General features: G+C 49.0%; 1 protein-coding gene across 1 annotated transcript; it reads right to left on the bottom strand.

The window, feature by feature from the left end:
* Positions 1-3,859: 3,859 nt before the first annotated feature.
* On the bottom strand, positions 3,860-4,967 carry LOC148184399 (uncharacterized). Its single transcript, XM_088054184.1, has 2 exons — positions 4,692-4,967; positions 3,860-4,471 (listed from the first exon to the last, which is right to left on the bottom strand). Exons 1-2 carry the CDS (start codon positions 4,965-4,967, stop codon positions 3,860-3,862), a joined length of 888 nt encoding a protein of 295 aa, XP_087910310.1.
* Positions 4,968-11,710: the final 6,743 nt, after the last annotated feature.

Consider the following 11,710-nt stretch of genomic DNA (forward strand, 5'->3'; position numbering starts at 1 on the left):
GGGTCCAACGGCCCCTCGCGGGGGGGTTTGCACCCCCGTCCTGCGCCCTCAGTTTGGTTCGCTCCGCACGCATATAAAGATGGCGGCGCGGGTGGGATCTCGGCTGTGCCACGTTGGCGGCCTGAGTAAGGGGTCGTGGGCGGGAAGGGCGGCGGAATGACGTCGTAGCTTTAAAGCTTGCAGCCGTTAGAAACTATCGGGCGCTCTGTATAGATCTTTATTAGTAGAGACACGAAGTACGTCTCGGTTGAAGTGATTTGTGCTCACAGAGGAAATTAGGTTGGGAAAGCCTCTAAGGTGAGGGAGTCCAGCCTGTGACCCGCTCCCTCAGCCCCTCCTGGAGCTCCAGCCCCTTCCCAGCTCCGTTCCCTTCTCTGAGCACGCTGCAGCCCCTCAATTCCCTGTGCTGAGGGGCCCAGAGCTGGACACGGCACTCGAGGTGTGGCCTCAGCAGTGGCAGCACAGGGACGGGCACTGCCCTGCTCCTGCTGCCGCCCCACGGCTGCCACAGCCCAGGGGCCATCGGCACCGTCAACATGAAGAGCTTCTCCGGCGTCCTTCCCTGCCTACAGGGGAGATAAAAAATAAGGTGGAATCTTCCAGACTTGACACCCTATCAGGCACCCATTATAGCTAATACAGGAATTTGGAGGGTATCTCAAATAAGGCTTGGCGAGTATGCTCTGACAACTGTGATGCTTACTATTGAGTCTATGCACAATATTAAGGAAACCTCAGCAAAGCCAAGTACTTTCCAGATTAATTTAAAAAAAAAAATTTTTTTTTTTTCAGGAGGTTGTTCCCTCTCCTTGTGAGCCTGAATTTTACAGTAAAATCTAAGGTTAGAGAAACAAGGAGAGGGCATGTGAGGAACAGAAACTGAAGCTTTTCTGTGACCTCTGACTTCCCCAAAACCCTGTTAATCCAATGACAAAAAATGTCCTCGGCCTTGACAGCACTTCCAACCTTGCTTACAAAACAGCAGAGTATGTGAGAATCTAAAGCTTGTAATACACCCTTGAAGTTGTATCCTGATGGAGAATAAATCTGTTTTGACTATACTGTGTGAGAAACACACATCCAAATACTGCCAGAATTCTTGCCTATACTCAAATGCAACTGGTTTACAAATTTAAGTGTACAGCTCCTCAATATGTTCCCAGATGTAGTTAATAAGTTATTTAGAATTCCTTGTTAAGAGAGGTACTGCGAGTGAAGTGGCTCTAGAGTCAATGAACTCTAAGGCTGTGTGTGCCTGGAAATGTCTGCTGGAATGAACAGCAGTCTTTTGTTTGTCTAGACCAGGCTGTGTTAAAACAAGCTAGTTGGGTGCATACACTGTATTGCTGTAGTATTTGCTGGTCACAACAATGTTTGCTGCTTCCTGCTGCTGGCAGAGCTGTGCTTCTGTCTCCTGACCAACCAGTCATGATGAGCCGAACCAGAACCACGACAGTGCTTTGGCCCAAAGCAGTCACTGCTGTTGCAGTGCAGAAGAAAGCAGGGCTTCCACTGTGCCACTGATTCCCTCAGTCTCCTGCAGGATTCTTACAAATAAGGTGTTGGCTCATGCAGATGAAGAGGAATTATTAAGTGTGGTGGGAGTTCTGTTAAGGTTTATAGTTCTTTTGACGTGTAGTTTTTGTTGTTCATGTGTTGTTCTGAAAGAATGGACTTAGCATTTCTACCAAGTGGGATTTCTCTCCTTTGTGCTAACCTCACAGGGCAGGTTGGAGAAAGAACTTGGGATGATCTCCTTGAACATGTCTGGGGGTAGAGTTACCCTGAGGGATAGATATCTGAGAATGGGAAGAGCAAAATTTGACACTTGGTGTGCTGTTACCAGTGTCACAGGCTTTGCAAGAGTCCCAGACACCATAAACCCAGAAAGTTCAGTTTGTGAGGAACTTTTTGCTCACCATTGGTGCCAAATCTGGGTTAGAAAATACTGCAAGTCTCTCAGGAGCTAGAAGTTCCTGTGGGGTGGTGACAGTCACGGGGGTGGCAGTCACCAGGAGCTTGCTGACTGTGTCCATGCTGTGAATGCGACATGGGCATAAAGACTGGGAAGCTGTCACTGGTCTGTGCTGGAGCAGTGTCACTGAATCCCAGTGCTGGTGGAGCAGAGGCACCCCAGCAGCAGGTGCGTGGTTCCCACAGGGCCCGTCATCCCCTCAGGGGATTTGAGAGGCTGGAGGTGGAGATGGGCAGAAGCCCAGCGTGGGCAATGTGGTGTGGTCAGCCAGGCCGGGAAGGCAGATGTGCTGGAGAGGCTGTGGACCAGGACGAGGCCGAAGGGGTGGCTGTGGCCTTGTAGCAAGCCTGTCAGCTGGGCTGTGGGACCAGGACTACAGCCTGAGGCACACACTCCTGGAGGAGGGGTCCCTGGCCGCTCCCAGCATGTGTCCCACAGTTCTGACAGTCCCAGGTCTGGCTTGGGGCTCCCTCAGTGGGAGGGACTCAAAACCCCCAGGAGCCAGCCTGGACTATGGCCAGTGCCCTGCAGGGACAGGGTCTGGTGGACATCAGAGGTGGGCACATGGGGAAGGCAGTGGCTGTTACCAGGGCGAGGAGAAGGATGAAGGAACAGGACTTTTTCTCAGCGCATTGTAGGGACACCTCATGGCAGGAGGGATGTGGCAGCAGGGCAGAGAGGCCACATCTGCTCCTTCAGAGCTGGGAAAGTTGCTTGGAAAGGCTGTGGGACCCTCATCCTGGGCAAGTGCCTGCTCCTGTTGGCCTGGCTGTGACATAGCAGTTTTACCAGCTACCTCCAGAGGTCCTTTCTGACATGAAGAACTTGAGGACTTGGTGACGGTCACTGTCTGGTACAGAAGTTTTCATGGGTCATCACTTCACTGCCCTGCAAAACAGGGTCCTACATTGGGAAGAGAGACTGTGTCATCCTTAGGCACAGAAACAGAACGTTCATGGGGTCCACAAACAATGCATGCCAGCTGCTGAAGGAAAGGTGTGAGGCAGAGTTACATACTGGAGACAAAACCATTATGACTGAAACTCCAGGGAATTAATGAAAAGTTACAGGGTTTTGCTAAAAAGAAAGTCATACCTGGGCCCAGCAAAGAGCTTGAATGGGGCAGCAGAGGAGCACTTGCAGCTTTATGTTGTGTTCTTTGTTCCTGCTTTATACTCACAAAAAGGAATGGCTGGATACACTTAAATTAGGTCAGCAGGGACACCCAAGGAAACATCACAGCCTTGTTTACAGGGAAAAGCCCTGACATTCTCCTTTCGGGAGAATGAAGGCTTCAAATTCATCATCTATACACTAAACTTGCAGTATTGTAAAATTAATTTTTAATGATAATTTAAATTATATAAATGAGAATTACTACTAATAGTGCCTGATGATGACAATTTAGGATATTTCAGTTAGCTAATTTGCTTTTATTTGTCAGATAATTGGTGGGAAACACAGGCATTTAACTAATGATAATTTTTCTTTTTCTGTAACTGTCTCAGTAATAATGAAAAGTATTTCAAAGGACTTTGAGATAACTGTTTCAAAAGGAATGATAGTTGTCCTTGTTTTTTGTCATCAGAAATGGCACAGGCACCCTACCACAACAAACTCAAATTCTAGTAATTTTACCACTTTTGTTGTAATCACCTCAAAAGTGATCTTTCAGAATCACTTGCAAAATTTTTCAAAATAAATACTACATCCAAACTAGTATCAAGAGTTAAAAGACAATGATGGAGTCTTAAAAATCTTAAAAATTATCTTAAAAAATTAAGAAAAATCTTAAAAAAAATTAAGATTATTCCACCGGTTTTCAAAAGTTACCACAAATTCTCTGGTTTATTAAAAGAAAAAAGAAAGTTCTTTAAGGAAGGACTAAAATTTCATCCCATATGTTGAACAGCTTAGGTGGTGGTGAGGAAATGGATACGGCAGCTCTCTGGCCCACAGGCAATGGCGCGACTGGGGCAAAAGCTGCCAGGCCGACGTCACCAACATTTGGACCCAGCGGGTGACTTTCTCGGCGTCCAGGTACGAGCCCGTGCAGAGGGTGTCCAGCAGGTACCACTCCTGATCCCTGGGCAGCTGGCCACCAGAGGCGTGGAGAAAGCACGTCGGCCCCAGCAGCCGCTCCCCGCAGCACAGGCACTCCAGCGCCACACGGACGCGCCCGGCTGGCGGATGCTCCGCGCTCTCCGGGACGAAGGAGTGGCCGGGGGGTGGCCGCAGCGTGACCAGCGGGCGGTAGGTGCTGCTGTTCTCCTGGACGCTGCAGACTTCACGGCTGCTGTACGTCCCGGCGACCAGGTGCAACTCCGGCATGAAATTCCTTCGGGACAGCACTCGGCAGACACCGAGGAGCTCGTCCACCAGCTCCTTCAGCCCCTTCGTGCTGGGCAGGTCCTGCTGGAGAAGCACACAGTCCCAGAAGGGTTGGGCTTGGCAGTCACCTTGCAAGGCCGTCCAGTGTGACCCCACAGCCATGAGCTGTGGGGACATTCTCAACTAGATCAGGGCGCTGACAGCGGCTCCAGCCTTATCCTGGATGTGCCCATCCTGGATGGGGTGGGCACAGCCAAAGGGCTGCCACCGCTCTCTGCACCCTTGACCTCATCCTCATGACTACTGACCTTCTCCTCTCTGCTGCACTTCTTGCTCACAACCATCACGTATTTCTTGAAACCCTTCAGCTCCCTGCAGCTGTCACAGCCACACTTCTTCTCACCAGCCAGCAGCCCACAGCCAGCAGAACCAGAAGCAGCGCTGCTGCAGTGGCCCAAAGCAGACACTGATGGTGCCGGGCAGAAGACAGCATGGTGCTACTGCTCCCCTCAGTCTCCTCCAGGAGCTGAGTCATCTTCTGATGCAGATATTCCTCATGCTCCTGTATCTGTTTTACTTCATCATTCTCAAATTGTAAATTCCCCTTCAGCACAGTGGGGGTGGCTAACAGAGCCGGGATGAGCACAAGTGTTGGAGACATTGCCTGGTGGGAGAAAGGGGGCTCAGCACCTCTGGGTGGGAGGGTGTAGGGGCCTGGGACACCTGCAAATGTCCCCAGAGCCTCTATGGATGCCTGCCACACTGAGTTGACCTGAGCCTGTGTCCTCCCAGCCCTGGGGCAGTGCTACGTGCAGATCACACAGGCAAGGGCAAGCAGGCAGAGTTGCAGTTGAGCCTCCCCAGTGGGACATGTCTGCCTGCCTGCCTTGCCTTTCTCACTGCCGTTCTCCTTTCCTTTCTCCTTTCTCCTTTCTTCTTTCTTTCTCCTTTCCTTTCGACCTTTCTCCTTTTTTTTTTTTTTTTTTTTTTTTTTTCCTTTTTCCAAACAGAACTACCCATGAAGGGCTGTCCAAGCACCTCACTGCAGGGAATGTCTGAGCCTGATGATAGTACCAGAGAACAGTGCAAGCAGGTGAATTATTTCTGTCAGGTAGCAGAGCTTAAGGGAGAAGTGTAAAGACAAAGGAATATCAGGGAAAGTGAGTGAAGGGAAAACAGACTGGTGGAGTTCTACTCTTCCATCCTTGAGAGAAGCCCATCAGGAGTCAGAGGAGCCCCCATGCCTATGATCATGCAGAAGACCTATTGAACAGGTGAGGGTGGAAATACAAAAAATAAAATACGAAATTCCACCCCCACCCAGCCCCATCACCTTCCCAGGTGTTGCTTCAGGATGGGTATGAGGCCCTGGGTCCAGGGGGTCAGGCAGATGACAGCAAAGAAAATAATCTGCCTGGAGAGTTTCCCAGTTAACACTTCATCTGTTGGACGAGTACCACCTCTAGTGTTAAAGAGAAAAGAAGGGTAGTGGTAGTTGTTGACTTCCTTCTGAGGGGAACAGAGAACCCTGGGTCCCAGAGGACTGGAGGTGCCAGTGTGACCCCATCCCCAAGAAGGGCTGGGAGGAGGCTCTGGGGAGCTCCAGGCCTGTCAGCCTCAGCTCAGTGCCTGGTGAGGTGGAACAGATCCCCTTGAGTGCCATCACATGGCACCTCCAGGATGGCCCAGGGGTCAGACCCAGCCAGCGTGGCTTTAGGAGGGGCAGGTCCTGCCTGACCAAACTGGTCTTGTTTTCTGGCCATGTGAACTGCCTATGGACGCAGGAAAGGCTGTGGATGTTGTCTGCCTGGCCTTCAGCGAGGCCTTTGACACTGTGAGCCACAGCATTTCCTGGAAAAGCTGCAGCCCACGGCTTAGGAAGGTGCACTCTGCGCTGAGTCAAGAACTGGATGGAGGCTGGGCTCAGGGAGTGGTGGGAGTGGTGCCACATCCAGCTGGGAGTCAGTCGCCTGTGGTATTCCCAGGGATCTGTGCAGGGCCCAGTCCTGTTTAGTATCTTTACTTACTATCTGGATGATGGGATTGAGTCCTTCATCAGTGAATTTGCAGATGGCACCAAGCTGGCTGTGCATGTGGATCTGTTGGAGGGTAGGAGGGCTCTGCAGAGGGACCTGGACAGGCTGGATAGATGGGCTGAGTCCAGTAAGATGTTTTACAAGTCCAAATGCCTGGTGCTCCACTTTGCCACAACAACCCCTGCAATGCTACAGTCTAGGGACAGAGTGGCTGGACAGCAGCCAGGAAGAAAGTGACCTGGGGGCTCTGGTGGACTGCAAGCTGCACGTGAGCCAGAATTGTGCCCAGGTGGCCAAGAAGGCCAGCGGCACCTGGCCTGGATTAGTAATGGTGTGGCCAGCAGGACCTGGGCAAGGATTCTTCACCGGTGCTCGGCACTGGTGAGGCCACACCTTGAGTGTCCAGTTCTGGGCCCCCAGTTTAGGATAAGGATAATTGATAAATCCTGGGAGAAGAAATAAACTCTCTCTTCCTTTCACCACACGTCAAGCGGTGTTTGTGTGATCAATTCATCTCCAGCAGTAACACTTCTCCTGACGTGGTGCCGCAGTCCTGGCTAACTCTGTTCTTGCAGCACCACACTGGGAGTGGGGAACTGCTCCTGACCTAAAGGACAAGAGCTGAACCTTAGAGCTGCTGCTCCTTACAGCACTTTGGATGCCAGTGCATGGAGGAGATAAAGGAGGAGGCTCTTGGTATGGGTTCCAGGGAGAGGTTTATTTCCTGAAGGGGTCAGGGACCAAAGAGCCCTGAACAGGGGTCTACTAGGGTTTTTATATATGGGGGATGTTCAAGGGGAGGGTAGAAAACTCCAACCAATAGGGAATCTGTGAGGGAGGAGTGAAGGGAGAAGATTATAGTTGAGGGACCAGTCATGTACGGCTTCGAGTATTAGGGGAATTGCAGGATAGGGACATGTACACCAAGAGGGATTGACAAGGGACTTCCTGAAACAAGGGGGAAGTGACAAGGGGAGGAGGGATGGGGAACTTTCCAGGGAAGGTAGACATCCAAGGGGAATACACAATTCAGGGGGGAACAGGGAATAAACCACTTACGTAACGAAATACATTACACCACATTTCCCAACCTGATGGATTCTGTGGCTCCATGAAGCATCCAAGCCCTTTGTATTCCTACATGGAAACATGACTCTTTATGGAGAATTTTAATTTATAACCAATGACTGCTTACCGTATGTAATCAGGATCACTCTGTTACTTTTTTATTAACAAGGTGGCTGTTTGTAAAACAAGTCAATTATTTAACGATTAAGCCCCCTGTTTCAACAGTTGTTGGGGTTGATTAGACAAAGAAGAGGAAGAGCTCAACCCAAAGCCATGGGAAACTTCCTCTTCTATGAGGGAGCTTTAAGCCCACCCCCAAAGGTCCCCCATTGGTTCTGTGTTAATCATTACCAGAATGTTCCTCGATCCTCATGTTCCTATTGGTTACTTTTTGCTGCAGTTATTATTAATATTCCTAATCCTCTGTCCTTATATGGGTCATTCCCTCGGACCCCGCCTTAAATCCTCCCTGTTCCATAATATATAAATGCGTAATATTTTGTGTATATTGTGTACTGCGTAAATGTATATATACTTGTCCCTGACCCTGGGCCCTGGTCTTTTCCAGTAAATCTCCTGTTACGTGTATGACATCCTGTTTCTTATTTTTGCCTTATTAAAGGTTCGGTTTTGTGTAACTGGATCAGACTTGTCTGTTTCGAATCCAAGTTGCCATTAACCAGTAATCCCAAAGACAGTAGGGGCTGGACCCACTCTGGGTCAGGGCCAGACTGCTACAGATGGTGCCTGAACAGGGACCTGTTACAAGTAAATCGATGGCTGCAACAAGTTGATTAATTGTTAGCATTTGATTATGATTGTTATTTAGTATATGTTCCTAATTAATGGTTAGTATTTGTCCATAGGGAGTTTGGGTTTCCATGCTTCTATAAGGGAAGGGGGTGAAGTCCAGTAATCTGCGTGGGATTGAATGGAATCAAGATTAATTTAAAGCTAATGAGATGCTGTTTAACAACGTGAAAGGCTCGTGAACTGAAAGAACATTCCAGAACATGACCTCATAGAAGTGATATCTGTATCTTGGACAACAACTGGTGGAAGGGCCGACCAACCACTCGATGCCCTGGAGGAATAATTGTTCTGGAGTGCACCCTGTTAAGGACTAATGGGAGCCTTAGAAATGAGCCAATCAGAGAGAGAATCAAGAATGAACCTATCATTCATGACAGAAGGGGGCTATAAAGGCAGTAGCAGGACTTCACCCTGGGTCCTCCTGCGGAACAAAATAGTCCAAAGGAGCGCCCAGTGTATTGCTGCGGTTTGTCCGATTTGCTGAGTGGGGCTCGGGCTTATCCTGGTCTCCTGCCTCCGTTCTTTTGTTTAATAAACGAGCTGACTTTTATTTTCACCCAGAAAGTCCAAGCCTTATTTATAACAGGTCCCCTGATATCCAGGTGAACTGTCAGGATTCAGATTTATCCTTCAGAGCTGAACGTAGGCCATTGCCATTCTCACTGGAGTGAGAATGGCTGGCAGCGGGTCGGAGTGGGAAGACACTTGGACTGCTAAGGAGCTGGAAGGAAGCTGCCTCAGCAACGACCTTCAGAGGAAGGTAGGAGAAGGGTGACATCTGCCCCATCTACTCGATGCAATTCTTTCTTTGGTTGGCATTTCAAACTAGTTTCAGGATGGGAGCAAGGATGTCGGTAGCTGAGAGAGACATCTCTGAAGCTTTTAAGTTAAAATCGGCAAACTGGGGAAAGAAATTCCAAAAGAAAGAGCTCCAAAATATAATTCAATAGATTCTTAGAAATATTCCAGAAGCCACTGAGCCCAAGATATATTTGACTGAATTTTGGGACCCAGTAGGGGAAAAAAAACCTCATAAATTTGGCAGCGGAGCGGAATAGCTTTGCACAAAAATTAATCCAAATATTCCAAATAGTATTCAGCGTGGCAAAATTAGAAGAAAAGAAGAAGGAAATTAAATCAAGGTTGTTCGTAAAGGAGCAAAAAAAACAATGACTCAGGAAACTGCAGGAATAACAAGCCCACCTTTTCCTTCAAAATCTCTCCTCTGACCATCCCAGATGTTGTCTCAGATGAGGCGTAGCGACCCGATTTGTGAGTGACACGACAGCTAAACTTACAGGCCTGTTGGGCTAATCACACGCAAACACCAATGTGGTGGACGGTGAAGAGCGTTTATTTCCGGTGCGCAGGTATTTATATAACCAAGGTATGATGACGTAAGCACCGTGACATTATGGGTTATAGAACTTCGGAGAAAGAGGGGTCCGATCTTCCCGTACAACGCGAGATCTTCCGATCGGCTTTCCCTATCTAACCACATCACCCAGAGGACAGACCTGGGGCTGAGATGGCAAATGCCTGTGCTGGTGGCTGGCCCGGGGAGAAGTGTGGCTTAGCCGGTGACTCCACTGCCCTGTGTCCATCGCCATCAGACCCTCCACCTGACATCCACAGTGGCAGTGCGCAGGTCATTTTGGACCTCTCCCGTTCTGTCCCACCAACCAAACTAACACCAAGCGGTCCAGTTCCACGATAATCACCAGTGGTTACAGCACCACCGGCCGCCATTTTAAGAATGTCGGCCATTTTGAAGGTTGCACTGACATTTCTGATCGATGCCCTGGTCTGTTGGGAGTCTCCACCTCCAGTCCCACCTATGATCTCGCCCATGCCTCTGTGCAGCACACCCATTACCCAGAGGAACCTCCCCTTCCTAAACCTAAGTGCCACACCTTCTCTGAGGAGACCGGAATTATGTTTGCTGCAATTCCAGAAGGGTCCACCTCCAAGATGGCTGCGCCTGGGTCACCATGGCCTACTGCAGGGCCTAGCTTAAGGCAAGGTCGCAAATACAAAAGGTTGCTCATAGCTGAAGGTGGCATCTCCCCCTCTGATTCATCCTCCTCATTGGAAGAGGATCTTTCCCAGCCGGAATTCTGGAAGAAGACTTGGGAAAAAATGAGGGCAGTGGTAAAAGAAGGTGACAAGGTTGGATGTTTTCCAATGTAACAGTAGAGCCAATCTGTATTGGGAGGCTTCAGCCTTTAGCAAAATCAAATAACTAAGCAAAGCAGCTGGAGAATATGGAAGGGGTTCTCCATAGTTTTCCAGCTTAATTTCAACAACTTTTTCCGCTCACACTTCAGCTCCACATGGTGTATGTTACCTCATGACATCGTTGCTAACCCCCACTGAATATTCATTGTGAGAGTTGGGTGGAAACATTTATTAAATAAGCTGCAACAAAGATTATGCCAGAGACCCTACCAGAACAGGACTGACCATGGAGCAATCAGCCAGAGAGCCAGGCCCATTACGGACCTAGATCAGCAAGCTATAAATCTACCAAGGTCTGCTGTTAATAATATTAAGGACACAGCCAGAAAAAGCCTTGCTGCAAATACCAGATGCCAGTAAGCCCAAACTGGACTATGCTGGTATCAGACAGGGCCCTACTGAGCCCTATATGGCATTTTTGCATCGCCTTAAATTAGTAGTCAATAAATAAGGAAGATGGAGCGCAGGAGAGATTGCTGAAACAGGTGGCTGTGGTTAATGCTAATCCAGAATGCAAAAAGGTTCTGTGTGCACTGAGGTCAGAGCCTGAGACCTTTATTCCTCAGATGGTGGAAGCTTGTAACAAATTAGCTATTCCTGTGCATGCTGCTGCTGTTCAAGCAAAAGTACTGACTAATGCTTTAGGTAGTTTTCAAAAGGCCTCCCAAAAGCAACAAAACCAGAAAACTGGGTATTGTTACAGCTTGTGGACAAAAGGGACATTGGGCAAAGAATTGTAACAAACCTAAAAGGGAGGTCTTCCAAAAACAATGTGACTGCAGTAAAAATAAAATACTAATCCCTCTGAGCTAGTGCAGGGACATTGCTGTTTATCGGGAAACCTCCGTCGGAGCGCGGGACAGCGGTGCGCAATGACACGAGATTCCCTGCCACCCACCTTGGAGAACATCAAGGGCCTCGGGTCAGCAATTAAAAGGTCATTAACGACCTTCCCGCCTCAATGCCAGCAGGTACCACATTGGAGTTGTCGACTGTCTGGTCAGTAATGATAACGGACTGTACACCACATGGAATGTGCACCATTCCTACAGGTCAGGCCCAGAACCACGGCCTGGAGACCTTTTAATTGTAGGAGCGGCATCCTGTTTGTTATTTTTGTCTTATTATTAAGTTCAGTTTCGTGTAACTGGATCAGACTCGTCTCTCTTGTATCCAAGTCACCAGTAATGGGTGATCCCGACGGCAGCAGCAGCTGGACCCACTATCCGGGTCAGGCTGAACTGCTACA

The sequence above is a fragment of the Pseudopodoces humilis genome, chromosome 4 (genome assembly GCF_049639895.1).
Source record: "Pseudopodoces humilis isolate 2021_Gansu_Grassland_sample_001 chromosome 4, ASM4963989v1, whole genome shotgun sequence".
Lineage (NCBI taxonomy): Eukaryota > Metazoa > Chordata > Aves > Passeriformes > Paridae > Pseudopodoces > Pseudopodoces humilis.